Raw genomic sequence first — 23921 nt, 5'->3', positions numbered from 1 at the left:
CCAATCCTTTCTCTATTCAAAAAAGCCAGTTTAGAGCCAAACAAAATAGGCCGCACTGGGGTTCGAACCCAGGACCCCTTCATTACGAGTGAAGTGCTCTACCACTGAGCTATACAGCCGCTGAGTGGGCCCGCAAAAGCGCGAGTTTTATTCACAAGCAGAGAGCAAAAATGATTCGAAGTTTGATCGATTTGTTTTGCTCGCCCCGCTTTTCGCGACACTTTGCCGTTTTACTTTTTCTCGCAGAACTTGTCTTCAACTATGGAATCGTCAAATACAGAAAGTACACTGAGATTGATTGGAAGGCTTATATGCAGGAGGTTGAAGGGTACCTAAATGGATCTACAAATTATATGTAAGCTTAGCTACGCCCTTAGTCAATATCGTTATTTTTTCTCAAGGGAACTAAAGGGAGATACAGGACCGCTTGTATACCCCGGTGGATTCGTCTATCTTTACAGCTTCTTGTACAAAATTACGGACAATGGCGCAGACATTTTCAAAGCACAGCAGATCTTCGCCGGTTTTTACATGATGCAGCTTCTGGTTGTTCTGATGGTTTACTGTCAACTAGCAGAAAAGGCCAGATTTCCTCCGTGGATGATGATTTTTGCCTCCATTTCTGGCTACAGAGTACACTCGATTTTCAGCTTGAGGATGTTCAACGATGGTCCGGCAAACATTCTCGCCTGGATTGCGGTTTACTGTTTTATGAACAAGAAGTGGACTTTTGGATCGATCATGTATTCACTCGCTATTTCGATAAAAATGAACAACCTTTTATTTCTTCCCGGCATTTGCGTCGTTTTCATGCGCAACTTGAGGATACCACACACGATCTTTCAATTTATAGTCATTCTTCTTGTCCAAGGTTAGGCTTGTCAATTTAGTTTGATTCTAACCAAGTTTCAGTCGCTGTTGGTTATGAATTTTTATCAACATATCCACGAGAATATATGGCAAAGGCGTTTGAGTTCAACAGAAAGTTCTTTCATAAATGGACAGTCAACTTTCGCTTCCTCGACGAGGAGACATTTCTCGGTATTATTATCAGCATGTTTCGAGTTTGAATGTCTTTTTAGATGATAACTTCCACAGAGCCCTTCTTGGTCTTCACTTGCTTTTCTTAGTTCTGTTCTGTTCAAAGCGATGGATGCCAAAGAGATTCGGGACGACGCTCTTGTCTTTTCCTCTCGCAGTTTTTAACACGATCAGAAATCATGGCTCAGAGCAGACTTGCCCTCTTCTAACGGCTGATATTCTGTTTACTTCAAATTTCATTGGAATCGTTTTCGCTCGTAGTTTGCACTATCAGGTACTTTCACGAATTGAGCTTTGGATTAACAAAAATAAGTTCTATGTCTGGTACTACCATTCGCTGCCTCTTTTGGTCCGCATGGCTGGTTTCAACTCCTTAGTTTCAATTCTGATTTTCTTCTCATATGAGTATTCCTGGTTCGTCTTCCCTAGCACAAATTTTTCATCTTGCCTTCTAGTGTTCACTCATTTGCTTCTGTTAGTAAAATTATTCTGTGCAAAATGGCCAGCTAGCGGCCAAAAGAAAAACAAAACGCAATAAGGTGTATAAATTATGCTAAATAAACAAAACAGTTGTTTATGTCCGTTTGTGTTGTAGAAATGTGACAATGGAGGACTCGGCTCACATCTTTGAATTGCTTTTTCACGACTCGGCTGAGACCCAGCTCGAAAATTATAAAGCAGACTTGGAAGACTTGTTCAAGGAAAGACCAGAAAAATACGAGCGAGACGTGAGTCATACTTGCAAAAACAATTAGTTTTTTTTTTCTAATACTGAGTCAGGTTGAAATCGATTGCTTCTTTGCACAGCCAGAGGTCCAAGATGCGCAAGAGAGAGATTCCCCGACGTCGTCTAATTCGACAACCGTTTCTTGTGACTTTGTTGAGGACGAGCAGGAGATGGAAAAGTCCGTGACATTTTCGTGTAATGGCACGTCAGATTTGCCCCGTCATATCCAAGACGTACGCGAGCGCGTGAAGGTATTCCTCGTTGCTTTCATGACTGACGGTTTTTAAACTTGTTTTAGAAAGAGCTTGGGGTAAAGACTAACTTGAACTTGACAGATGAGGAGCGAAGACTTCTCAAAGAGGAAGGAGTCGAACTTCCCGAGGATCTCCCTCTGACAAAGGCAGAGGAACGTGTCCTGAAAAAGGTGCGCAGAAAGATCAGGAACAAAAGATCCGCTGTCGAGTCAAGGTAGGATCTGAAACACCAATATCTAGTTATTTCTGATCTCAAGGAGGAGAAAGAAAGAGCACTTCGACAAAGTAGAAGGGGAACTTGGACGATATCAAAATGAAAACGATGACTTGAAAAAGCGAGTCAACTTTCTTGAGCGTCAAAACATGATCCTGATGAACCAGCTTCGAAAACTTCAAGAGTCAGTCATGATGGTAATTGAAACTCGTCATTATTTCTTAGTAAAAATTCTTAGATCCCGCAATCTGGTTCCGCTTGCGCTCTTTGCGTGATGATATTTTCCCTGTTTGTCTTCTGTTATCCTGGCGCAGTCGGTCCTTTGACTTTCGATGGCGGCGAGAATCTTTATCCTATCATTGACAATGAGAAGTTCCAACCTGTGGCTGGCTTCAAGGGACGCAAAATACTCTCGGCGGATTATGGTACTACAGTTCTCAGTATTTGCCCCATTATTTTCTTCTTTTAGTGGACGAAATCGCGAATGAGACGGAAAACGCACCGCCCGAACCCGTTCCAGAAATTCAAGAAGCCCTAACCGCCAGCTCCCACCGTTCTGTAATGCCACAATCCCCTGAAGATTATATCATCTCCCAAGCTCAGCAAGGTGCTGCTGCTTTCCAGGGTGAAATGTAGCCGTAATATTTCATTCTATCTCCTTTTTCTCTCAGCTAGATTGATCCTTATCCACAGATACCACTCCTGTTCATTGAAAAAAGTTTCCAGATTTCATTATTCAAATCTATGAAATATCAATTCTTGAGTATTTAAGAATGTCGGACTCGGATGAAGCGCCGCTTTTATCAGAGCAACAAACGATTCAACAACAAGATCAGGCGCTCGATGATCTTGCGGCAATTATAAGAAGACAACGCGATATCGGAATAACCATTGGAAATGAAGTCGACGATCAAAATGGTTTGTACTTCGTTTTTTTTATCTCTTATGCATGTTCAGTCGTCATTGATACAATCACTGACATGACCGAGAACAGCCGAGGTCGACTGAACCGCAACACTGAGAACATCACAACTCTACTCGCTCGGGACAAGGGAAACTGCACTCTCTGGATGATCGTTGGAGCTCTTTTCATCGTCATAATCGTCCTGCTCTCCGTTTAAAACATGTTCACTCTGATTTTGAGTTCGAATTTTCAAGTTTTTCATCGATTTTCTGTATATTCATTGGCCGCCTTTGCCAACTTCCCATTTCAGCTTGCTTTTCGCGCTTGTGACTTAGCACGTTCGTTCAAACAAAACACCCACAAACGAGAGTATACTTTTTAAGAAATCCGGAGAGATGTATTTTGCAACCTGGGAAGAGTTCACCAGAGAAGCCGAGAAACTCTATGCCACGGGCTCGTTAATTGTTAAATGCATTTGACTCTTTCCCTATTTATTGATAAATTGATTTTCGAACCAGCAATAAGCTTCCTCCCCAGATAATTGTCGAATCACTACCAGCTACCGACACGAAGACAAAAAGGTATTTCCTTTGCCTTCCTTACTGCAATAACAATGAGTTTCAGCTTGTGATAGCCTTCACGGACGACACCAAAAGACTCCAGTTCGTAGCCCAGTACAGTAATGACGTCAAGCGATTAGAAAAATTCATTACCTCTATGATGAAATCATTCGTTGATGCCGAATGAACGCGATGTAGAAAGACGATTAGTAGCTGCGCAAGAATTCTAGTACCGAAAAAAATCTTTAACAATTTGCAATAATATGTCTAACTGATGTTCTTCCTCCAACTCTTCACACTTTAGAGTCCGAACTGTTCACCTGACTCGCCACTGGACTTGTAAATGTTGAGCAATTAGAAATATCGTAATTAAACCTTTTCGAATCCTATCCCTCCTAGAATGCCCCCTAACGCAGAGACGTCACAGCCACGCGTGACGTACAAGACTGTTACTGGAGTTAATGGGCCTCTTGTTATTCTCGACAAAGTCAAGGTATTTGTTTCACCAAATAATAGATATCTCATACAGTATGAGTCATACTGCTTTAGTACGCTAAATATGCCGAAATCGTCCAACTAAAGCTTCTCGATGGCTCGCGCAGAACAGGACAAGTTCTCGAAGTTCATGGAGACAAGGCCGTTGTCCAAGTTTTCGAAGGCACATCTGGCATTGATGCGAAGCATACATCCTGTGAATTCACGGGAGAAATCATGAAGACGCCCGTCAGTGAGGACATGTTGGGTCGTATTTTCAATGGATCGGGAAAGCCGATTGACAATGGCCCTCCGATTATGCCAGAGGATTATCTCGACATCATGGGACAGCCGATCAATCCTCAATCGCGTATTTATCCAGAAGAAATGATCCAAACTGGAATCAGGTAACTATCGATCAACGAACTTCGTTAAAATTTAAATCCAGTACGATCGATGTGATGAATTCTATCGCTCGAGGACAGAAAATCCCCATCTTCTCTGCTGCTGGTCTTCCCCACAACGAGATCGCTGCTCAAATCTGCCGACAAGCTGGTCTCGTCAAAAAGGAAGGTGAAGCAACCGAAGAGGGAAAGAGCAACTTCGCCATCGTCTTCGCAGCCATGGGTGTCAACATGGAAGCTGCTCGTTTCTTCAAATCTGATTTTGAGCAGCGAGGAAATATGGAAAACGTTGTTTTGTTCCTGAATCTCGCCAACGATCCAACTATTGAGCGTATTATCACCCCTAGAATTGCTCTTACTGGTATTTTTTCTGATAGTTTTCGTGCTTCACATCTTTTAAGCCGCGGAGTACCTTGCTTATCAATGCGGTAAGCACGTTTTGGTCATTCTCACCGACATGAGTTCCTATGCCGAAGCTCTTCGAGAAATTTCAGCTGCTCGAGAAGAGGTTTGATATATACGCAAAAGTTGATGCTAAAACGGTTTTTCAGGTCCCCGGTCGACGAGGTTTCCCTGGTTATATGTACACAGATTTGGCTACGATTTACGAACGAGCTGGTCGAGTCGAAGGCCGAGAAGGCTCAATCACTCAGATTCCTATCCTCACTATGCCAAACGAAGATATCACTCATCCCATCCCCGATCTTACAGGATACATTACAGAAGGACAGATTTACGTCGATAGACAGCTTCAAAATCGTCAGGTATTACTCAGGTCACAGATTTTACGATTGATGGACAATTAAAGATCTATCCGCCAATCAATGTGTTGCCTTCCTTGTCTCGACTGATGAAATCTGCTATCGGCGAAGGAATGACCAGAGAAGATCACTCTGATGTGTCCAACCAGTTGTATGCTTGTTATGCTATCGGTAGAGAACAACAGGTGAGAAGTAATCCAACAAATTTGTGCTCAACTTCATTTCAGGCTATGAAAGCTGTCGTTGGTGAGGAAGCCCTCTCACAAGAGGACTTGCTGTATCTAGAATTCCTTTCAAAGTACGAGAAAAACTTCATCAATCAAGGCCATAATGAGAATAGATCAATTTTCGACTCTCTCGGTAAGCTGCAATCGATAGACATCCAACTTAACCGACCTGTGTAGATAAAGGATGGGAGCTCTTGAGAATCTTCCCTCCAGAATTGCTGAAGCGAATTCCGGGTAAAATTATCGACAAGTACTACTACAGAAAAACTGAAGAGCAATAAGCATGTTTCATTCACCCGGGTGCTGCAATTAAAATGAACGATAATTTAACGAACCTCCTCTAATACCTAGATTACTTTCTCTTATTCAAGCATTTACAAATTTCGCGTTCCACTCAAGCCATGGGAATCGGGACAAAAGTCTAGCACCAACTCCTGGCCGAGCTACCACACCGCGATACAGGCCCTCGCTGAGTAGCGCTCGCGAGCAAGACTCTCGCTGGAGAGCTGCCCAATTCTGAATTGGCAATTCAAAATCCCTTCTCTTTTCTGTTGACTTGACTCTTATGGGATTTGCTACTAAATTAATTTATTAAAATTATGATTGGCTTTAATTAGTGATTGACTTAATTTAAAGGTTAGGGTTAGGGGGCACCGCGCAAAATGACAGAACAGTTTCACCCGAGGGGGATAGGCTACTTTCTGCTCATATTATCATTCAGGATCATTGAATTCATATAATTAATACTGCGGATAAAGTTTATCTAGTCATTATTCAATGTGGTTTGTAAATATTTGTCAACAAACTTGATTTATAGACTTTAAATTATAGTGATTTCGTTAAGTTAATTAAAGAGTAATTATTAATTATTTGTACCAACTCTTTTGGTTTAAAATCTAAAGATAAATTATCTTATTATAAGCTTTTATTCTTCAATCTCCTGAGGAAGTGCTTTTCATTTCAGCGGGCGCGCTCCGTTGCGCCCCCATAACTTGGCTAGTAGCGCAGTGTGGTATCCTGGCCCTCGGGCGGTGCTAGACTTTTGTCCCCCCAGCCCTCAAGCCATTATCATGAAGTATAAACTACTAGCAATAACTCGTCGAAAACTATCCTTCTATATTCTTCACTGTTGTAAAGTTCATTTTCATTCAATTAATTGTTCAAATATATGCCCATTCATGATCTTATTCTATAATAAAAAAAAAGAAACAAAGTAAATATTTATCAAGAGTCTTCGTTATAGAATGCAAGATATCTTTGAAAAATTACATAAAATTGGTAAAGAGCATTACGAGGCGAAAAATTATCGTCAAGCTCGAGAAAGTTTCTCGGAAGCTTTGTTGAATTCTCCTGTCGATCCAAGTATGTTCTGCTCTGGTAAGATCCTCTGGGACGGTGAAATTTGAAGATTAGTCTTCCATGATATCAACTTTCGAAAGCTTCAAATTCTCACCGTGAAAAAGTTCCATGAAGCAAGGTGACATGAATCAAGCACTTACAGATGCTCAGGAATTCATCAGCATTTGCCCATCCAACTTCAATGCCCATCACTACCTCGGCCTCGTTCACATGTCTATGGAAAACCACGAGGACGCGCTGACTGCCCTTGCGACGGTATCAAAAGCACTTTAAAAGCACAAGAGTCAACATATTTCCTCCTAGGCAAACAGGCTCAAGCTCGCGCAAGATAAAAGCTACGCCGAGTTCCCATCAGAGGATGACGATGTATTCGCCTGAGCCCGTTGATTGCCGATCACTTTCCTTATCTCTAATTCACTGCCGGCACAATCAAGACTAAGTTTCTACTTCCGTTCTCACTGTTCACACGTGCTAATTGCCTTATTTATTCAGAGCGAAAGAAATTTTATTGATTTTTTCAATTTAAAATGTGTTTCAGTATGACAAAAGAAAAGTATGAAAAGGGCGAGAAGAGAGAGCCGCCTAAAAAGGACACATGGGAGGCGTTGAAAGAGGAAGGCAACAAATACTACTCGCACAAAAAGTACGAGCAAGGTAATTATCCTCAATAAGGTAATATAGGATGAAACAGCTTTTAGCGCTGAAATCGTACTCAAAAGCGATCCAAAAGGCGCCCAGGAACGATGTTTTGTATACAAACAAGGCTCTTTGCTACATAAAATTGAAGCGCTTCGACGAAGCATGCAGCGAAGCGCGTGAGGCAATCGGTATCTGCCCGAGCAGGTGTCTACGAAAACATTGAATATGCAAAAACACTACTGATTTTAGTGTCAAAGGTCATTACTTGCTCGGACAGTCGCTGATAAATTTGGAGAGATTTGATGACGCAGTGATCGCGCTGCAGACAGTAAGTTGTTTATCCTAATCGATCGAGGGTAGATTGCAATTATTTAATAGGCGCAGAAGTACGCTCTCGATCAGCATAAAAACTTTGGAGAAGAGATCGCGCAATCTTTACGCTTGGCCAAGAGCAAACGTTGGCAGAAGCGAGAGCAAGAGCGTATTTCGCAAGAAGTGGAACTCGAATCCTACATCATGAATTTGATAAGCCTCGACAAGGAAAAACAAACTGAAGAAGTGGATCAAGGGGATGAGGAGTACGCGGAGAAGATAAAAAAGATCGATTCTAAAATCCGCTCGCGCCGCGAGGAGGTCAAAGCCCTCTTTTCCCAAATCGACGAGAGGCGAAAGACTCGGGAAGTTCCGGATTACCTCTGCGATAAAATATCCTTCGACCTTTTGAAAAACCCTGTTATCACGCCCAGCGGGATAACTTACAATAGAAAAGGTAAAAAGCTTGATTCTTGCTGTCATCTTATCCCGGATTAGACATCGAAGAGCATCTTCAAAAAGTCGGCCACTTCGACCCGGTATCATCTAAAAAGCTTACCTCTGACATGCTCGTTCCCAATCTTGTCATGAAAGAAGTTGTCTCCACTTTTCTCGAGGAAAACGAGTGGGCAGAAGACTACTAAACCAGACTATTCAACTTATTTTATGATCATATGATCGCTTGATCAGAAACAACGAAAAATTCCATGATTCCTCTCTAAAGTACATTGATACTACTCAATTTTTCTTTCTATAATACCAGCTGTCCACCCGTTCTTCTTCCTGTTTTTAATGACTCTGTGTCTTTTCTGTAATCTAAATAAGCCAAGTCTGGCGCCCGATTGTTTTCCTGAAATTAATACTTGACTTCAGATGAGGCGATGATATTATTCGTTCATAGTAAATTCATCCCACTTAATACCTTCGTGGTTACTGTCGAGGCAGACTGGACTGTTTCTCGCGTTAGAGGGTCGATTCTACACAATTTAGCTGAGATCGGCCATCACAAGCACCCTTTTCGCCTGAAGTACAAAGATGTTTACCTTCAAGATAAACTGACACTTGAAGAGTGCGAAATCTACGACAACACCGTTGTCGAACTGATCACTTTGGCGACAGGGGAAGAGCTCAAGCGAGATTTATTCTACCGCTACATCCCGCCAGGGAAGAAGCCCGAGGAGCCTCACCTCAAGGCCTTGCGGCGCGAGATCGACATTTTCCACAAGGCAGGTGGTCGCTCATCCGCGCTAAATATTTTCCAGCATTGACTCAACAAACAGATCATTTTTATAATAGGCCGTGTGTGACAATTTGGTTACGCTAATCGATTTTCTTGGTCGCGCTCACTTGTGAGCTTTGAACTTCGCGCGCAGTGCGCCTACGAAGCGCCCGCGGGCAGCTTTGAGGAAATTGTCCGAAATTTTTGTTGAGCAAAATCACGGAAAATATATGAAAAAGAGTAAGAACATGATGAAGACCGTTGATAAAGAGAGAAGATCTGATAAGAAACGTGAAGCTTTCCCTCATGGCGATTTATCCGATGGTGATTTTGGCCTTCTTTTCAGAGAAATTCTGGTACATGGGCTTCGTCTCTTTCATCTGGCCAAGCTTCTGGCTCTTTTGGATTCCTGGGTACACGTATCTATCCGGTTGGGTGGGCAAAGCGAAAGTGTATAAGAAATACAAACAGGTCTTCCTCGCGTTGTTGATATCCAATTTGGTGCTGTTCGCCGGCTACTCGATCATCGTCGGCTTCGCGGCGACAGATAAAATTTACGACGCTGTTATATTCGGCATCACGGCCGCCCTTTTGCTTATCGCAGAGATTTTTGTCATTATGGTAAGAGAGATGGATGGCACATCTTCTGTTTACTCAGACAAACATTTTAGACCTACTCGAACGTACAATTGGAGCCGGGAATGCTCATTGCAAACTCATTGTCTCAATTTGGCACCTCAGAAGGTCTCGCCGACGCTTTGAAGTCCACAGATCCAGCGTTGAAGAGAGCAGGTAATGCACAAAACTAAAGATATCTTTTTCATTTCGAATTTAGCTGCGTTTGAACTGTCCACAGAAGTAGCACTTGGAGAGAACGAGAAGTTGGCTATTGTGGAAAAGGATCTGCTCGATCCGCTGAATAATTTAATCGCTAGTAACGACCGCTACACAAAGGTAATAAATCCTGGCTGATTGAAGAGTGAATCCTCGTTCCCTTTTGGGGCGACGAACCTCCGGCGTTGGAGAGAAAAGATAGCTCCTTTGGGATATCGGATGACGGGCACCTAATAAAGCCGCCATTCAGGAACATGCAGCGGAAGCTGTTGCCGAGTTGCTGACTGAGGAAAGCATCAGAGAACATTATATCGCCCGATGCGACGTCTCCATCCTATCAGCGGCCATTTATTCCCAAATATCTTCCGCTGCCCGGCTAGAAGCATTGAACGGAATTTCCTATCTTGCCGAATCTCACGCATATTCTCTTGACTGTGTTTTATCGGACATAAATACGGCTATTGATACAATCGGTGAGTAAATATATTGGAAACATAGAGGAGTATCGTTAATAAAAATGAATATCTGAGGGCTGAAAATCGGTGTATATCTTATTGGTATTTTTCAGATGATCTCTCAGATCGAGAGATGGCTTTGATGATTTCGATCATGAACCAACTTCTTCGTTCTGGTGTCCCCGCAGACGCAACTCAGTGCGCAAGCTCTTGCGGCAAAACCTTACGAAACACGGGACATGAAGATATCGAACGGCAAACACTCGATACACTCTCTTTTATTGCACGCGATGAGACGGTCAGAGTGGCGCTTCCGGTGATCGATGAAGTCTTTTCCATTCAGTTCAGGACCTTTGATCAGCCGACCATCGAGCTTGCTAATGAGGTTAGTGTCACTTTTTTGATAGACTTTGATTTATGGGCACGAGTCGGAAGCTCTTTCTAAAAAAGCAAGCTCATCAATCTTTTTCCTCAATTTCTTGACAATGATAAAACTTTATAGGTTATCAAAAGCGTCTCCCTCGGCCCCGAAAACTGCGAGCAACTCTTAGAAGATGCCGTTTTCCCACTTATGTTCGACTGGCTCAAGACTTCGTCAACGCAGCCTTCGGAAGTGATTCAAGTTGTGGCCGAAATCGTCCACAATTTAATGATGAACAAAAGACTCCAGGGACGCTGCCTCGAGATTGGCTTGGATCATGCGGTTGAAGTCTTGCTTGAGTCGAGTTCAATTAGCAAAGGCTCAAAGAAACTTGTGCTTGAGGGTCTTACGCAGCTAGAGCTTGAGCGCAAGCGACTCCAACGCGAGGGAAGCAACCAGTCTGAAGTTCACATTTCCAGATCATCCAGCCAGATCCGCTCCATTGTAACTGTGAATCAAGTTCATCCAGAAGAGATTCCTACCTCTCCCTAACTTCCATTCCACCGTTATTTTTCTTCCTTCACTTACTATGCACTCAGATTTATCCCTCTCTGCTTCCATTTTATTTTTTTCATGAGAAGAGTTTTATTTTTATTCAAAAGGAAAGTGTTGACCTTGTTTCTTTAGAATGGATCCCCCATTCGTTCACAACTCAAGTCAGGATGACCTTTTGCTTGAGAAACGAAATCGGCGCCAAAGGCGGGCTAGCTCAGATTTATTACAAAGTCCTGTTGAAGCAAAACACAAGAGTCCCTCCAAAACAAGTTTATTATCTAAGTTGTCATTTTCCACAGAACTACTGGCCAATTCAAAAGGTAAAAAATTTACTCTTGAATGTTGTTGAGAAGGCTGAAAACAACTTGAAATCCTTCTAGAATATTTTTGAGGATCGTATTTTTTCTAGCGCTGAGTATGTCGCATCAATCTGTTCTCTCCGACATCTCGAACCCGTCTGAGCCTGGAGCTCAAGGTCATATTTCCCGCTGGGCGATCTCATTAGACGCTGTGCTACAGGACGAACTCGGGATCGCCGCTATCTCCTCATTTTTAAGAAAAGAATACTCTGAAGAAAACATTCAATTCTGGCTCGAATGTAAGTCTTTCCCTTTTTTCGCCAGTTTTCTATCAATTTTTCAGGCTCAAGATTGGAGCTAGAGACAGACCCAGAGATTGTTTCTACAAGAGTAAAAGGTAGATATGAAGTCTAAAAAAAGGGTATAAAGAAAATTTTAGATATTATCAGTCGTTTTATCGGGCCAGATGCAGAGAGTCCAGTGAACATCCCCGATCATCTGTCGCAAAAAGCACTCGCTGAAGCTCACGATCCAAAACCAACTTCGTTTGTTCCACAAAAAGAAGCCATTTACAACTTGATGAAATTCGACAGTTACTCCAGGTTTGCTAATTTACAATTTCGAGTTCGAATTTTGAGAGAAAATTCGTTTTCCTTCTAAATCAGCCTTTGTTTGCAAAAGTTATTGCTAACCATAGCGACGTCGATTTAATTGCATCTTTTGCACTTGTTGAGTTTCATTCTTGTCGGGCAGACATTGCCAAAGGCTCTCTCATGCCGTTCTTAGCATAACAGTGTCTAAATAGATTCCTGCGCAATGAGCTCTACGCGAAATTGATCGAACTTGAGCTTGAGGGACACCAAATTACTGTCGACGATATTCGCCGGATCGAAAATGGCCAGAGCCCAGTGCGGAAAAAGATAAGAGAAAATCAACGCTACAGAAGCTCATTGGGCGCAAGACCGAGCTCTTCGCCATCGAGCCTAAACGAAATGATAAAGCTCGGTCGAGTATAATGAGGCGGAAGACGAAGGATAAAGAGATGGGCTCCAGCTCGACTCTCTCCAGCGCGCACTCCTCTGCTTCTAGCATTGAGCTAGATGCTGACGATGCAAAATTCAACGGCAATGTTTGCCACATTCATTTCAGGTAGGTTAACTTACCGGCACTTCTTTAAAACTTATCGATCCATCCGTGAATATAAACTCAGATATTAAAACTGAATGTTTATCTCTAAAAGCTTGGCCTTCAGTGATGGGGGATCAACAACTATCGCACTCAAAAGTGGAGTTCCAGCTCGTTCACTCCTCAATAATGTGGCAAGCCGCCGTGGCCTCAGTCCCGGATGCATCGACTGGCTGCTCCTGAACGAAGGTTCTAACACAGATTCGCTCTCGCTGGACGCAGACTCAATGTGTCTGTCTGGTAGACACATTCGCGGCGAACTCCGTGTCACGTTCAGGTTAGTTTCTTATCGACCATGAAAAGGCGATAATTGAAAATAATGGTGACCCGGCTTTTTCTCAGGGAGAAATTGGAGTTTCTACGGAATCATGAATCTTTGATCATTCCGAATATGACCGTGTCTCCGCCGAAGGCTATTTCAAGGGCTTCTTCTGAAAAATATGCCATTCAAGGTCGAAAAAGCGGCAGAATGCTTCTTCCCGATTCTAAGTCTCGTAGGCCAACATACCTTGATGCTCTCAGAGAAAGATTGGGTAGCCACAAATAAATTTTCAAAGAAAAAACAAATTGCGCGCGTTTTGAAGGAGAACTAACAAGAAAAAACTAACCGTAACGATTTTAGGCTTGACATTGTTCACATAAAACGGAGCATCGGGATTCGTTCAAAGATCCACAAGCCCGTTTCCGAAGTGCTCCAGCCCATCATGGCCCGGTACATTCCCGACCGTACTCTTAGTCAAGTGGTTGTGCGCCTGGCCGGCACAAAGCTCCCAGTGAATATGATGGATCCCGTCAGTACGCTAAAAGAGCAACGTGTCGTCCTCGAGCTCAAAGAAAACGAATTCCGCAAGGTAGATAAAATCGAGAGTTTATGTTAGCTGAAGAGAGAAAGAGACTAAATATTAATTGCGTAGCCGGTGGAGCCGAAGCGACCCAAGTCTGACGTGCAGCAAAGTGCCCTTGATCTGCTGAGGCGGCGGAGAGACAGCCTCGGCATACGCAAGCGATCAAGATCGAGAGAGAGCGGATTGAATAGGATTTCCGCGGTTAATATTGGAATCGAAGAGTCGCAGGACTCGAACAAGGCCAAGGCCGATTTTGATAATCGGCTTTCTTTGGGTGGACAGGGTCAACTTCAGGAACGGTGACGCAATTTTGAAAGTAATTTCAATAATTGATAGTTTTTCTTGACCTTATTCGAATGCGTTTTGCTTCAATTTGAGTAACAGTAAAATATATTTTAATTGGGAGTCTTCCAAGAATATATCCCAACGATTGACGATTTACGAGGCCGGCATAAATAAATCGGAAGTAATTTCCAATATTTAATATCCTCTGTCCATTTGCGCACCTGCTTCTCCAGGACCAGCGCGGCCTGCTCAATAAAAACGACCTCATTCTGCCAGACTTTCTGCGCCCGGCCGAAAATGCTGACAAAGAAAATAACAAGGACAACTTTGACCTGGACGCGCGGATTCCCACTCACGAGGAGGCCGATGAGCTTTTCGGTGGTTCAATTGGCGACGGGCCAGATGGCTCCCACGGGCTCGACGGGGCCTTTGGCGGCTCATCCATTTCATTGGCCTTCACAGAGACGAGCTCTTGCAGCTCTTCGATCTTGAGAGACTCGACCAACGATCTTCCTATTCCTGTAGAAAGAAAACGCCTTCAGGTATTTTTGTCTTTAAAAACAACTCCGTCTTTGTAAACACCAGTCACTGGTGACCAGTGTCTTTTTTCCTTGTTTTCTCATTTCATAACCATCAAGTTCAAATTTCACACTTATGTTCTTGTTCTATGAGAAACAAAAGAAGATTTGTTTACTGTTTTCAAAGAAAAAAGTTAACTTTGCCATCGCGATGGAAATTTACGTCAGCGGGTGCGTAAATATGGATGTGTTTTTGACCAGCGCTCCTTTATTTTTCTGACAATAGAAGTTTTCCAATATTATATTTTTGAAATAATATCAACCAAGAGAAGAATATTTAAATACCTTTTTGAACTTCAAAATAATTCTTGATTTTCTTATTCATATTTTTATCCAAAGCTGGAAAAACAAGTGCGGGAGCGATTCTCATCTTTGTCTTCCAGATGAATGCATATTTTCAATCTCATGAAAAGATAAATGGAAGTTGCTGTCATTAAATAAACACTGCTGTTTTTTATTCCCAGACAGTGACATAAATAGCCTCTGAATTTAGAAATAACGATGAGAATCGATCACAATTATTGCATCACGAATGTAAATTCCACCGTCGTGTTTTTGTCTCTCCCCCTAAATAAATTCTTTGAGACTCCCCAAAGACGAGTTCAAAACAAAGCGTTACGTAACTTGACTTTCAGAAGCTTTCAACATCAGAGGATTCGAACGGAAACGAGCATCTTGCAAGTGGAAACTCGGCAGAGATTGTTCGAAAACGAACAAGCCTAACCCAGGCGGATCTGATCGACCTTCCCTCGCCCCCTAAAGCGAAAAAATCAAACGCTCCCCAGACTACCGTAGTCTAGCAGGCCACTGTTATCACACTTTTCTAATTCCATAAAAGTTATAAAAACGCGTCTTTCGAACTCTATCTGTCTCCATGAGAACTCTTGACATTGGTGATTGACAGCTGAAGGAACTTAAGTCCCGACAGCACGCAAACGCCGGTATCTTAAATAAGAATATTTCAAATGTGAGTCATTCAGCTGGAAAGCGCACTGTACTTAGCTCACCCCACGTTCAATGTTATTTTTATCTGCACTTTGTGATTCAACATAGCTTTATTTGAGTTTTATACATTCGAAAAGAGAAATCATTCCAACTTAAACTTAACTACCGCTACTTTTATTTATTATCACCAGCAAGACCTGAACCCACCCTTTTGTACAAAAATCATCCATCTGCCACCACGTATCACATTCCAGTTTGATATTTTTCCGCTTGTTGCCCAAATTGATTATATTTAGTCAGATTAATTAAACTTGCTCCGATTCCAGATCAAATATTAATTCTTTGTTGTTTCTAGACAAGATCGAAATGAGCGGGTAAGGCAGACGAAACGATCGAAGAAATTGGACGAGATGCCTGACTGTTAACGGACTTTACAAAACACAAACACCATCAATGAGAACAAAAGCTCTCAGTATTTTTTGCGACAGCCAGCTCAAAGTAAGTTAATGCTCCCTAATTCGCTTTTTTGATGTAAAACGGCTTTCATCTGGCTCCCAGTTTTGTTTAGTAAGTTACTTAGTAAAGCCGTGTCAGTAGGGATGTCGGCCATTTCCTCTGGTTGGTCCCCTAGTTCGTGAAAAATAAATGTGATTTTAGAGCCACGAAGAATGGCTAATGAGCCGGCTGGAAGGCGCGCTCGAACTGGACCCCAACGAGTCCAAGTATTACGCCAGATGGCTTATTTCGGTCATGACCGGTAGCCCAGACGAGATCGACCCCGACTAGAGGAAGAGCTCTTCGTTTACAACAGGCCGAGGTAAGAAAAACTTCGAAAGCGCCGCTTCCTCGCTTTTTCCGCCAATAAATTAAGCCGACTAAATAAACTTTTCCAAGTCCAAACGCAAACCATACCGATATGGAGCTCGTGTTCGACAAGCGCTCGCCCGAGGAGATTGTCATGGTCGAACTAGCGGCGATCTCCGGGGCGGCCAATGCCGAAGACGCAGTGCATAAGATCATCGCACGTCTAAGACGGAGAATGGACTCAAAAAGGCGGCAGAGAATTAACTCGTATGTTTCTGAGACATCATCTTCCAGGTCAGTCCTCAATTTTCAAGATTATTCTTGAAAACTTTTTAAAAAGAATAATTTACGGTCTTCGTAAACAAAGCTACAATTTAACAGTATTTTTACAGTGAATAACTTCGGACAGTAAATTCAAGACATGGCTAGACACCGTTTCATGAGAGTAAAAACATAATTGTCTTGTTAGTCTCGAGACCGACTCATGTAACGTTCAGGATCCGCATATGACTCAAACTTTTAGCTCGAGCACGCTTTCTACTTATGAGGACGAGTTTCCGTCGTTGGCTTACATGCCCAAAATGGACACACGAGAAATGATTGAAGAGAAAGTCGAGCTCGACGGAGTCATGTCTACAATGCCCGCTCGCCCACAGAGCAGCGGTGATGGAAACAAGAACAATAATAATTTCCGCTTTGCCTTCAAGAATCCAAGATCCAAGCGTCAACAGCAGCGTCAAGAACAGCGTAACAAGAAAAATCAAAATGCTGTGCAGCAAATCCACAGTCAGACTGGGAAAGTAAAATCTCAGTCACCAAAAAAACCGAAAAACCCAGAAACAAAGCAGCCGCAAATTGCGCAGCCTAAGCCGCAAGAAAAGCTCGATGAGCAGAGTACACCTACTAAGAAAAGGCGAAGAAGAAACCGCAGGAAAAAGAAGTCGGTCACAGAATCTGGTAATTCTTATCATAAAAATGTAACAATAACACTCTTTTTTGCAGAAAACCTCGCTGTAGAGGGAGAAGCTGTAAAACAAATCGCGCAAAATGCGAACTTCGACAGACTATCGATTGATGAAGCGCTCGAGTTTGTGAAGAACCTCTCTGGCCAGAGCGATGACCAGGAACTTTGGAAAAATATGGTTCAGAACCAACACGTTAAATACACGAATGGAACATTTTTCTTTGCACCTCGGTTAAACATTCCGTAAGTCCGAAGTTGCTTTACGTTTTTATCGATTTTTAGGGAGGAGATGCACGACATGAATCATGTTGACATGATGACACCGTCGATATCTCCTGACAGCTTTTCGTACGACGCTCAGCGTCCAACCAACAGCTGGTCCACTAATGGCTACAGCAACAGTGAAGAACTAGAAAGCGAGGAAGAACAGAAATGCCTGGCGCAAGCAGCCTCAGTCGCCGCGCGCTCAGCTGAAATGATCTTCGACGATCTTGAGTCCTGTGAACTCACTGGATCATCTTATGAAATCGTGCCGCCCGTTCTTTGTTCCTCCATTGCGGAAGCCCGTCCCCAAGAGCAAAAGAAAGAAAAGAAAGAGTCCACGTGGGCGCTTCCCGAGTCCTTCATCCCCATGAAAACAGCCGACTGGATGTCGATTTGGTAGCCACTTTCAACGAAGACGTCTTCCTACGAGTTTAAACTTCCCTTTCCGTTCATTATTTTAACCGATAGAAATATCATTTCGCGCCAAACCGCTTGGTGATCTCCATTATCATTTCTTCATGCAAATAAACTCTTCTATTTTGGACAGATGGTCCAATTTTTTTTAACTTTCTTCTTTTCATTTCCCTTTCCATTTTATACCTTTACGTTTTTGCAGGCAAATTCTACAAACCTCGACCCTCGTCTTTTCGTGGGGCATTTCATGTTTTTAGAGTAAAGCATTCTAATTTTTTTCTCCCATCATTCCCACGATATTTTTTACGTTAAGCCGCCACTCGAGTTGACCTTATTTACGTTTATTTTCCTTTAACTTCTGCGACTTTAATCGAAAACCAACTTGCGAATCTATTCGTTTTTGTTTTTAAAAAATATAGAAACAAGTTCAAAGTATACTTAGTAACGAAATTTTGCATTCAGGGCTAGGCTGCGAGCAAGCTATGGCGGAAATTTTCCTTTCGGACGACCTCAACGATAGTGATCGGTCTGTAGTTCATTCATGTGCGCTCTTTTTAATGATGGATCTAGGTTTGAAGAGCTCGAGAGCATCCGAGAAAAGCTCATTGCCGCTGGTGCTGATGTTAACCCCATCGAAGGGAAAAACCTCGGTGCATCCGTTGCTAGTGTATTTGTGCCGAAGAACTTTGCTCCTCTCTGGGTAGTTTTATTTCTTTGAGAACAAACAAGAATAATTATTAGGCCGAGAAAGTGAGCGAAAATGATGTTCTCCAAGTTACCAAGCAGAGCTCTATCTTTATCGGTTTATTGATGGATTTCCAATCTCCTGGCGAAATTGAAGATTGCAACAAGAGTAAGTTCTCAACGCAATCTAAATGTACTTATTCACTTTAGTCACCAAAAGCTTCTGCGATGCCATGTTGGAAGGCGAGAAAGCCGGCCGTGGCAAAATTGTGTGCCGAATTCTATACGACATGTTTAAAATGGCCTTCCCTGTAAAATCGAAGGCTATGTATTTGATCTACTGCACTTGGCTCCAGTGTGCATCCAGAAAGAACTCAATTTATCTTCTCGAGCTCGAGGGCAGCAAAATTGAGCGATTCCTCGAAAAGTGGGCCAAGGACTGGAACATTACTGAGCTAGAAATCAGAGTCCTTCGACGAGAGTACCAGGCCTGTCTTCATAGGTGAATTCGATACTCTTATCAATTTATTTAAATAATTTCTAAGACTTGGTCGCTACCAGAACGCTGCCAGTGCTATGGAAGATCTTCTCAATAGCTATAGCGACGCTGATATCACTGGAGAGGAGGCAAGAGCTGATGCTCGACTCTGTATTCTTCAGGTAGATTTGAAATCGCATCAACCAATAAAACTACTCTCAGTCAATCTGTACCGAGGGCGAATACAGATTCGACCACCTCCGAGAGATCGATGCCATTCAAGCTCACAAAGGAACATCCGTCTACGAATTTCTCGAAATCTTTATCACGGGTGATTTGGCCGCCTTTGAGAAATTTGTCGAAGGATCCGATATCTCCGAATTCGCTCTTGACGAAGAGAAATTGAACACTCTTCGACGAAAAATGCGACTCCTGACTCTTGTTGGCCTGTGCAAGTCGAATCCTGATACTACTTACAAGTACGAGCTAGCACGTGAGATGAGTCTTACTGTAATTCTAGGGCTATCCAAGATAAGCTTGGACTCGATGAAGATGGTGTCGAAGATCTTGCTGTTAGAGCGTTCCAGCTGAAACTCCTCCGAGGTCGATTGGACCAAGGTAATCCTGCCTAGAAAATATTATGTCTAATCTTCTTGAATAGGAAACGAAAGACTATCGACAACCTACTCCATCCAGCGAGAATTCGGCCGCGCTGAGTGGGAAGACCTCGCTGAGAAGCTATCCAGCTGGCAGAACAACCTTGAAAACGTCCGTCTGAGTATCGAAGAAGTGCAAAACCTCGAATTGGCCGCCTAGACATTGAATGCAAATCCCTATCTCCAAAATAAGTTGTCTTTATTTTGGGCTAATTTTATGACGATGGCGCCTCGCCGGGTCTTACCACTCGGCGGGGCATTGGTAAACCTGTCTTCTTTCTTGAATGCGTTTTTGAATGTACAAAGTCCATCTGCAGAATCTCCGGACTTTCTTCCTTAGGCTAATAAAAATGTTCCAGACACGGTTCAAAACATGAAAGCTGAAAAAAAGATCAGACAGTCTTTGATTAGCTGCCTGATCTCATGAGTTGTAAATACGATTTTTTTCGATCTCAGAATGCCGACGTTCGATGTTGTTATCCTCGGTGCGACGGGCTTTACCGGGCAATGGGTCGTTAATTATTTCAATACTGTAGGCCTGGTTTCGTTTTTCATTGATTTATGAATAATAAGATCTTGAATAACCAATAAATAGCAGGAAATAAGTATTCTTGGGCCATTGCCGGGCGAAATATAACGAGGTTGGAGGAAATTGCCGTCGGTACTACTGCTAAATGTGTGCAGGTTGATATTTCGTCCGTTGATACAATCGAACGCGCTGTAAGAGAAGCAAAGCTCGTGTTGAATTGTACTGGTCCGTACAGACTTCTTGGAGAACCGGTTGTGAAAGCTTGCGTCGAAAACGGAGTTGACTATCTTGATATCTCCGGCGAACCGGAGTTCATTGAAGCTATGGAGCTCAGATACAACGAAAGCGCCCGTCAATCAGGATCAATTGTGATCTCTGCTTGTGGATTTGACTCCATTCCTTCTGAGATTGGACTCAATTTCCTCCGTGATAACTTTGGAGGAGAACTTCATCAAGCTGAAGCTTTTCTGAACATAAATCCAGCTCCTGGATACTGCGGGCATGCCACGACCTGGGATTGCGCCGTGATGGGCTTTGGTAGCCAGGATGCGCTGAAAGCACTTCGAGCACTGAGAAAAGCCCCAAGAATTGAGTACAAGGGCAAAAGATCTCAAGCCCGGAGTTTCGGTGCAAAGATTAATGTAAATATTTAACTTACTGAAGATGCAAGTATCTTTCTTAGAATATCCCCGCACTAAATGGCAACCGAACGATCCCCTTCCCAGGATCTGATGCTTCGATTGTTCGAAGGAGTCAACAAGGATTTGCCCTCCGCGATAAAACTCCGGTTCGATTTTCTATTTACGCTGTAGTAGGATCTATTGCGTCGCTCATTGGTATCTCTTTTACTGGTAAGGCAAATTTGATATTCAAAATCAACTCTATCAGGTTTCTGCCTGAGCCTGTTCTCGCGATTTTCGTCGGGGCAATCCTTACTGATGAAGTTTGCTGAATTTTTTACTTTTGGTGCTTTTTCGAGAAAAGGGCCACCAAAAGAATCTATCGCCGATACATCGTTTGACGTCACATTCCTCGGACAGGGAGTTGGCGAAGACGATTCGCCTCTGACCAAAATTGCCAAAGTCTCTGGTCCCGAGCCTGGTTACGACGCTACATCAAAAATTCTCGTTTCTTGTGCTCTCACACTTCTGGAAGAGCGAGCGAAAGTCAAGGAAAATCTCGGAGATCAAGGAGGAGTATCAACAAGCGCGCTTGCTTTTGATGGAACGAACATTGTAAGAAATCTCCAAGATGCTGGACTTTGCTTTGAAATCAATTAGACTTAATTCAGTTCAATTAACAAATTATTATTTATTTAATTACACATCTTAGCTTCAATGTGAGAATAAATTTCTGCCGATTTCAAACTTATTAATGTTCAAAATGAAGATGAATAACTCGCTTCGCAGAATTGTTTCTTCTTGAACCTTTTTCGTTAGGAATAGGATAATATAAGTTCTCAATGATCGCCAGACAGTCTGGTAAAGTTTATATTAGCGGCGCTTTGCGCAAAAAAAGTTGTCGGCTTTGAGCATCACAAGCCTTCAAAACATTCAACGCAGCACTGTCTTTCTAGGGTTGTTCTATTTTTAACGAAACGGTGTACGAAGTACGTACTGGCTTTGCTTTGGCAATACAGGGAAATTTTAAAAATACACTTATGCGCTGTGATTCCTAAAATATGTAGATGTGAGCTTTAAAAAACTTCATCAGACTTTTTTTAAACAAGTTTCGTAACGCTAGCCAAAGGAATCAGGACATTTCTAAAATTTTGTCTATTTAGTAGCGGATGTTTGTACACCTCGTGCTGTGTCCAACTTCGGTAATCCTGAGCGCTTCCGTTTTCATAGGGATGATTTATTTTCGTGACGGGCTTAGCATCGAGCCCGTGTCGTTTTATCAGGTGCTGGGAGAGACGCTTATTTTAGCAGGACAAAGGGAAGAGGACGGAGAGCATGTCAGATATGGAATATTTTTCCGCCTTGAAATTTCGAGTAGCGACAAGCATACAAAGGATGTGCGCACTTTCTTCTATTCGATAAGACACTCCAGTATGGGAAGACGCCTTTGCCTCACGTTTTCAAGAGCCTTATCTCATTGTGCATCTTCATGCATCATGACCTCTCAGACTAAAAACTCACGGAATTACGACCTTTCTTGCACTTTCGCGGAAAATTTTCGCCGTCGCGTCAAAATATTTACATCGACTCGTTGATACTAAACTGTCGTACTCAGAATGCATTTTCCGTCATTACACGGCGAGTAATTTATTGTTTTGTCTCTACCTGAATCTGAAAGAAGATGCTTTGTCGAAGAAAAATATTTAGATGACGGCCTGCTCGACATTAATATTATTAATCTTTCATTTAAAACAAAAGTTGATAGTTTTGAATGCTCTCGAACAACGTGCATGCTTGAGAAACAACTTTTCTATTGAAGAAGTTTAATATTCGAGTAGAAACTGTTCTAGTCATCAAATAAACAAAAAAATTGATAATTTTCTTTTCCGGGTGACGTGAGCATCCTGAGCAGCGATAAGCGAAGACGGGTGAAAAGGGGCTTATATAGACGAGCTTAGAAAAAACGGGCCGACGGATTTGGAGATTTTAATGGCTGCAATTCTAAATCCGCTAAACTCGATAAAATTTAAGAAGTTTTAAGAGTGAAGAAATTCGCGTTATCGGCAAATGGATTTGGGGCGCAGAAAATAATTCGGATTCGCGTGAACTTGCTTCTAATTCTTTACCCGAACATCCATCTGTATATGTCCATTTTTTTTTGTTTATCCGACTCGGAAGAATGGAAATCCCCTCGTTGAATACCAAAATAATAGCATTATCAAATCTTCATCAATCTCAGTTTTTGTCATCACATATAACTTGTCAAATAAAGTGGCTTAGTCAAAACATGGGAAACCCTAGTACAGTTGATCGAGCCTGGGCACGTGGAAGATAAGCTCTGCACCGGAACGTAATTGCAATTTTAGGAAAGTCCGACGGGACGTGTGATGGATATCGACACAGCTCCTCTTACAATGCATTTTCAGAGACTTGTTTTAGACGTTCCTAGTTTTCTTACCCTTTCTTTTTTGGCAAAAGTTGTCGAAAGTTCATTCATTTTATTCAATATGTATCCACAAGTTGGACAGTGCAACCGAGTAGTTTTGAAAGAAAGCAGGGAGCGAAAGACAATCCTTCTCATAACAGTTTTCCCAGCAACAAATCCCATTGAACTTCGCCCGAGCGAATCTGATTCTATCGCCAAAAATCGGCTAAAGTACCAAAATCAGCTATTCAAACAGCGTAACAAAAAGAGTGAAGAATTTTAAACAATGAGTTCTCGGCTTGAATCTTCGATAATTATTGAAAAAATGAAATTCAAATAATCCAGAATGACGAAAATTTATTTTTCAGGTTCTTAATTACATATTTCTGACGGATAATCTCCGAGATAATACCGCGATTATTAAATTTTAACGCCTTAGAAGTTATTTTCATTAGGCTGTCTCAATCTTTCTGCATCTTGAGAATATAAATATGACTTGAAATATCCAAGTATATTGGTGATAATCACAAATAATCGTAATTGTCACTAAAAGCGAATTTTCTTACAGGCGTTTACAGTAAAATCGGATCTGTAATTCATTTGATTAATTCAAAACTCGATTATTTATTTCCCTTTCGAGCATTAT

At 42.3% G+C, this 23921-nt stretch overlaps 12 protein-coding genes, 1 long non-coding RNA gene and 1 other non-coding gene across 16 annotated transcripts in view; 13 read left to right on the top strand and 1 right to left on the bottom strand.

The window, feature by feature from the left end:
- Positions 1-5775, top strand: part of LOC145705780 (uncharacterized) — a 29796-nt gene extending 24021 nt beyond the window's left edge. The window contains exon 4 of the long non-coding RNA XR_014134636.1: positions 5766-5775. This is a non-coding gene — a long non-coding RNA (uncharacterized LOC145705780). The remainder of the gene's footprint in view (positions 1-5765) is intronic.
- Positions 19-1604, top strand: LOC145705765 (dolichyl-P-Man:Man5GlcNAc2-PP-dolichol alpha-1,3-mannosyltransferase l(2)not2-like). Its single transcript, XM_081783250.1, has 5 exons — positions 19-355; positions 402-871; positions 913-1041; positions 1083-1315; positions 1355-1604. The coding sequence occupies exons 1-5, from the start codon at positions 171-173 to the stop codon at positions 1577-1579; spliced, it is 1242 nt and encodes a 413-aa protein (XP_081639376.1). The 5' UTR covers positions 19-170; the 3' UTR covers positions 1580-1604.
- On the bottom strand, positions 48-119 carry TRNAT-CGU (transfer RNA threonine (anticodon CGU)). Its single transcript has one exon. It is a non-coding gene; the product is annotated as a tRNA-Thr (tRNA).
- On the top strand, positions 1604-2971 carry LOC145705768 (uncharacterized). The gene is made up of 6 exons (XM_081783253.1): positions 1604-1769; positions 1822-2019; positions 2067-2236; positions 2280-2433; positions 2475-2661; positions 2706-2971. Exons 1-6 carry the CDS (start codon positions 1647-1649, stop codon positions 2870-2872), a joined length of 999 nt encoding a protein of 332 aa, XP_081639379.1. The 5' UTR covers positions 1604-1646; the 3' UTR covers positions 2873-2971.
- LOC145705779 (syntaxin-8-like) lies at positions 3005-3406 on the top strand. The gene is made up of 2 exons (XM_081783265.1): positions 3005-3154; positions 3194-3406. The coding sequence occupies exons 1-2, from the start codon at positions 3010-3012 to the stop codon at positions 3355-3357; spliced, it is 309 nt and encodes a 102-aa protein (XP_081639391.1). The 5' UTR covers positions 3005-3009; the 3' UTR covers positions 3358-3406.
- LOC145705782 (signal recognition particle 9 kDa protein-like) lies at positions 3409-3946 on the top strand. Its single transcript, XM_081783266.1, has 3 exons — positions 3409-3588; positions 3667-3721; positions 3765-3946. The coding sequence occupies exons 1-3, from the start codon at positions 3536-3538 to the stop codon at positions 3885-3887; spliced, it is 231 nt and encodes a 76-aa protein (XP_081639392.1). The 5' UTR covers positions 3409-3535; the 3' UTR covers positions 3888-3946.
- On the top strand, positions 3932-6622 carry LOC145705763 (V-type proton ATPase subunit B-like). Its single transcript, XM_081783247.1, has 8 exons — positions 3932-4193; positions 4250-4581; positions 4623-4939; positions 4980-5086; positions 5130-5342; positions 5387-5524; positions 5567-5699; positions 5744-6622. Exons 1-8 carry the CDS (start codon positions 4101-4103, stop codon positions 5845-5847), a joined length of 1437 nt encoding a protein of 478 aa, XP_081639373.1. The 5' UTR covers positions 3932-4100; the 3' UTR covers positions 5848-6622.
- Positions 6623-6799: 177 nt separating this feature from the next.
- LOC145705758 (E3 ubiquitin-protein ligase CHIP-like) lies at positions 6800-8723 on the top strand. 2 transcript variants are annotated; one of them, XM_081783243.1, is made up of 7 exons: positions 6800-6928; positions 7076-7180; positions 7229-7579; positions 7624-7768; positions 7814-7892; positions 7943-8333; positions 8375-8723. In XM_081783243.1, exons 3-7 carry the CDS (start codon positions 7453-7455, stop codon positions 8518-8520), a joined length of 888 nt encoding a protein of 295 aa, XP_081639369.1. In that variant the 5' UTR covers positions 6800-6928; positions 7076-7180; positions 7229-7452; the 3' UTR covers positions 8521-8723. The 2 variants fall into 2 exon arrangements, with proteins under 2 accessions (XP_081639369.1, XP_081639368.1); XM_081783242.1 differs by having other exon boundaries at positions 6800-6943.
- Positions 8724-8737: 14 nt separating this feature from the next.
- On the top strand, positions 8738-11394 carry LOC145705757 (uncharacterized). Of its 2 annotated transcripts, none has more exons than XM_081783241.1 (7): positions 8738-9102; positions 9366-9716; positions 9767-9887; positions 9931-10049; positions 10180-10402; positions 10498-10769; positions 10887-11394. In XM_081783241.1, exons 1-7 carry the CDS (start codon positions 8758-8760, stop codon positions 11295-11297), a joined length of 1842 nt encoding a protein of 613 aa, XP_081639367.1. In that variant the 5' UTR covers positions 8738-8757; the 3' UTR covers positions 11298-11394. The 2 variants fall into 2 exon arrangements, with proteins under 2 accessions (XP_081639367.1, XP_081639366.1); XM_081783240.1 differs by having other exon boundaries at positions 8738-9106; positions 9370-9716.
- Positions 11395-11717: 323 nt separating this feature from the next.
- On the top strand, positions 11718-12290 carry LOC145701785 (regulator of G-protein signaling 10-like). Its single transcript, XM_081779001.1, has 4 exons — positions 11718-11898; positions 11943-11996; positions 12039-12201; positions 12281-12290. Exons 1-4 carry the CDS (start codon positions 11718-11720, stop codon positions 12288-12290), a joined length of 408 nt encoding a protein of 135 aa, XP_081635127.1.
- A 189-nt stretch (positions 12291-12479) lies between these two features.
- On the top strand, positions 12480-13932 carry LOC145705756 (regulator of G-protein signaling 12-like). The gene is made up of 4 exons (XM_081783239.1): positions 12480-12748; positions 12852-13061; positions 13407-13635; positions 13699-13932. Exons 1-4 carry the CDS (start codon positions 12615-12617, stop codon positions 13930-13932), a joined length of 807 nt encoding a protein of 268 aa, XP_081639365.1. The 5' UTR covers positions 12480-12614.
- A 1831-nt stretch (positions 13933-15763) lies between these two features.
- On the top strand, positions 15764-18013 carry LOC145705643 (uncharacterized). The gene is made up of 6 exons (XM_081783130.1): positions 15764-15935; positions 16095-16254; positions 16332-16535; positions 16765-17198; positions 17244-17448; positions 17488-18013. Exons 3-6 carry the CDS (start codon positions 16354-16356, stop codon positions 17867-17869), a joined length of 1203 nt encoding a protein of 400 aa, XP_081639256.1. The 5' UTR covers positions 15764-15935; positions 16095-16254; positions 16332-16353; the 3' UTR covers positions 17870-18013.
- A 139-nt stretch (positions 18014-18152) lies between these two features.
- On the top strand, positions 18153-20077 carry LOC145705644 (eukaryotic translation initiation factor 3 subunit M-like). The gene is made up of 8 exons (XM_081783131.1): positions 18153-18409; positions 18454-18583; positions 18625-18736; positions 18778-19069; positions 19113-19227; positions 19268-19524; positions 19566-19663; positions 19707-20077. The coding sequence occupies exons 1-8, from the start codon at positions 18366-18368 to the stop codon at positions 19859-19861; spliced, it is 1203 nt and encodes a 400-aa protein (XP_081639257.1). The 5' UTR covers positions 18153-18365; the 3' UTR covers positions 19862-20077.
- Positions 20078-20114: 37 nt separating this feature from the next.
- LOC145703085 (saccharopine dehydrogenase-like oxidoreductase) lies at positions 20115-21605 on the top strand. The gene is made up of 4 exons (XM_081780396.1): positions 20115-20237; positions 20297-20871; positions 20913-21081; positions 21119-21605. The coding sequence occupies exons 1-4, from the start codon at positions 20159-20161 to the stop codon at positions 21508-21510; spliced, it is 1215 nt and encodes a 404-aa protein (XP_081636522.1). The 5' UTR covers positions 20115-20158; the 3' UTR covers positions 21511-21605.
- The last annotated feature ends 2316 nt before the right edge of the window (positions 21606-23921 follow it).

The sequence above is a fragment of the Oikopleura dioica genome, chromosome PAR, assembly GCF_907165135.1.
Source record: "Oikopleura dioica chromosome PAR, OKI2018_I68_1.0, whole genome shotgun sequence".
In the NCBI taxonomy this organism is placed as follows: Eukaryota; Metazoa; Chordata; class Appendicularia; order Copelata; family Oikopleuridae; genus Oikopleura; species Oikopleura dioica.
The sequence above is the reverse complement of the archived record's forward strand: the minus strand, read 5'-3'. Positions and strand labels throughout refer to the sequence as shown.

What these genes read in the sequence shown, in the direction of transcription:
- LOC145705643 (XM_081783130.1), top strand. Translation starts at nt 16,354, where the DNA reads ATGGAGCTCGTGTTCGACAAGCGCTCGCCCGAGGAGATTGTCATGGTC. An exon ending in TCTGAGACATCATCTTCCAG is followed by an intron (nt 16,536 to 16,764) that starts GTCAGTCCTCAA and finishes TCAAACTTTTAG; the next exon opens with CTCGAGCACGCTTTCTACTT. An exon ending in GCACCTCGGTTAAACATTCC is followed by an intron (nt 17,449 to 17,487) that starts GTAAGTCCGAAG and finishes ATCGATTTTTAG; the next exon opens with GGAGGAGATGCACGACATGA.
- LOC145705644 (XM_081783131.1), top strand. Translation starts at nt 18,366, where the DNA reads ATGGCGGAAATTTTCCTTTCGGACGACCTCAACGATAGTGATCG. An exon ending in AGAACTTTGCTCCTCTCTGG is followed by an intron (nt 18,584 to 18,624) that starts GTAGTTTTATTT and finishes AATAATTATTAG; the next exon opens with GCCGAGAAAGTGAGCGAAAA. An exon ending in TACCAGGCCTGTCTTCATAG is followed by an intron (nt 19,070 to 19,112) that starts GTGAATTCGATA and finishes ATAATTTCTAAG; the next exon opens with ACTTGGTCGCTACCAGAACG.
- LOC145703085 (XM_081780396.1), top strand. Translation starts at nt 20,159, where the DNA reads ATGCCGACGTTCGATGTTGTTATCCTCGGTGCGACGGGCTTTACCGGG. An exon ending in GTTTCGGTGCAAAGATTAAT is followed by an intron (nt 20,872 to 20,912) that starts GTAAATATTTAA and finishes TATCTTTCTTAG; the next exon opens with AATATCCCCGCACTAAATGG. An exon ending in CATTGGTATCTCTTTTACTG is followed by an intron (nt 21,082 to 21,118) that starts GTAAGGCAAATT and finishes CAACTCTATCAG; the next exon opens with GTTTCTGCCTGAGCCTGTTC.
- LOC145705763 (XM_081783247.1), top strand. Translation starts at nt 4,101, where the DNA reads ATGCCCCCTAACGCAGAGACGTCACAGCCACGCGTGACGTACAAGACT. An exon ending in TTATTCTCGACAAAGTCAAG is followed by an intron (nt 4,194 to 4,249) that starts GTATTTGTTTCA and finishes ATACTGCTTTAG; the next exon opens with TACGCTAAATATGCCGAAAT. An exon ending in ATCAATTTTCGACTCTCTCG is followed by an intron (nt 5,700 to 5,743) that starts GTAAGCTGCAAT and finishes CGACCTGTGTAG; the next exon opens with ATAAAGGATGGGAGCTCTTG.
- LOC145705758 (XM_081783243.1), top strand. Translation starts at nt 7,453, where the DNA reads ATGTGTTTCAGTATGACAAAAGAAAAGTATGAAAAGGGCGAGAAGAGA. An exon ending in GCACAAAAAGTACGAGCAAG is followed by an intron (nt 7,580 to 7,623) that starts GTAATTATCCTC and finishes AACAGCTTTTAG; the next exon opens with CGCTGAAATCGTACTCAAAA. An exon ending in GATAACTTACAATAGAAAAG is followed by an intron (nt 8,334 to 8,374) that starts GTAAAAAGCTTG and finishes ATCCCGGATTAG; the next exon opens with ACATCGAAGAGCATCTTCAA.
- LOC145705756 (XM_081783239.1), top strand. Translation starts at nt 12,615, where the DNA reads ATGAGGCGGAAGACGAAGGATAAAGAGATGGGCTCCAGCTCGACTCTC. An exon ending in GTTTGCCACATTCATTTCAG is followed by an intron (nt 12,749 to 12,851) that starts GTAGGTTAACTT and finishes CTTGGCCTTCAG; the next exon opens with TGATGGGGGATCAACAACTA. An exon ending in GAACTCCGTGTCACGTTCAG is followed by an intron (nt 13,062 to 13,406) that starts GTTAGTTTCTTA and finishes TAACGATTTTAG; the next exon opens with GCTTGACATTGTTCACATAA.
- LOC145701785 (XM_081779001.1), top strand. Translation starts at nt 11,718, where the DNA reads ATGTCGCATCAATCTGTTCTCTCCGACATCTCGAACCCGTCTGAGCCT. An exon ending in CATTCAATTCTGGCTCGAAT is followed by an intron (nt 11,899 to 11,942) that starts GTAAGTCTTTCC and finishes TCAATTTTTCAG; the next exon opens with GCTCAAGATTGGAGCTAGAG. An exon ending in TGTTTCTACAAGAGTAAAAG is followed by an intron (nt 11,997 to 12,038) that starts GTAGATATGAAG and finishes AGAAAATTTTAG; the next exon opens with ATATTATCAGTCGTTTTATC.
- LOC145705779 (XM_081783265.1), top strand. Translation starts at nt 3,010, where the DNA reads ATGTCGGACTCGGATGAAGCGCCGCTTTTATCAGAGCAACAAACGATT. An exon ending in TGAAGTCGACGATCAAAATG is followed by an intron (nt 3,155 to 3,193) that starts GTTTGTACTTCG and finishes ATGCATGTTCAG; the next exon opens with TCGTCATTGATACAATCACT.
- LOC145705757 (XM_081783241.1), top strand. Translation starts at nt 8,758, where the DNA reads ATGATATTATTCGTTCATAGTAAATTCATCCCACTTAATACCTTCGTG. An exon ending in TCCAGCGTTGAAGAGAGCAG is followed by an intron (nt 9,888 to 9,930) that starts GTAATGCACAAA and finishes TTTCGAATTTAG; the next exon opens with CTGCGTTTGAACTGTCCACA. An exon ending in GTAACGACCGCTACACAAAG is followed by an intron (nt 10,050 to 10,179) that starts GTAATAAATCCT and finishes GCCGCCATTCAG; the next exon opens with GAACATGCAGCGGAAGCTGT.
- LOC145705768 (XM_081783253.1), top strand. Translation starts at nt 1,647, where the DNA reads ATGGAGGACTCGGCTCACATCTTTGAATTGCTTTTTCACGACTCGGCT. An exon ending in CAGAAAAATACGAGCGAGAC is followed by an intron (nt 1,770 to 1,821) that starts GTGAGTCATACT and finishes ATACTGAGTCAG; the next exon opens with GTTGAAATCGATTGCTTCTT. An exon ending in ACGTACGCGAGCGCGTGAAG is followed by an intron (nt 2,020 to 2,066) that starts GTATTCCTCGTT and finishes AACTTGTTTTAG; the next exon opens with AAAGAGCTTGGGGTAAAGAC.
- LOC145705782 (XM_081783266.1), top strand. Translation starts at nt 3,536, where the DNA reads ATGTATTTTGCAACCTGGGAAGAGTTCACCAGAGAAGCCGAGAAACTC. An exon ending in GAAGCCGAGAAACTCTATGC is followed by an intron (nt 3,589 to 3,666) that starts CACGGGCTCGTT and finishes CCAGCAATAAGC; the next exon opens with TTCCTCCCCAGATAATTGTC. An exon ending in ACCGACACGAAGACAAAAAG is followed by an intron (nt 3,722 to 3,764) that starts GTATTTCCTTTG and finishes AATGAGTTTCAG; the next exon opens with CTTGTGATAGCCTTCACGGA.
- LOC145705765 (XM_081783250.1), top strand. Translation starts at nt 171, where the DNA reads ATGATTCGAAGTTTGATCGATTTGTTTTGCTCGCCCCGCTTTTCGCGA. An exon ending in AGTCATTCTTCTTGTCCAAG is followed by an intron (nt 872 to 912) that starts GTTAGGCTTGTC and finishes ACCAAGTTTCAG; the next exon opens with TCGCTGTTGGTTATGAATTT. An exon ending in CGACGAGGAGACATTTCTCG is followed by an intron (nt 1,042 to 1,082) that starts GTATTATTATCA and finishes ATGTCTTTTTAG; the next exon opens with ATGATAACTTCCACAGAGCC.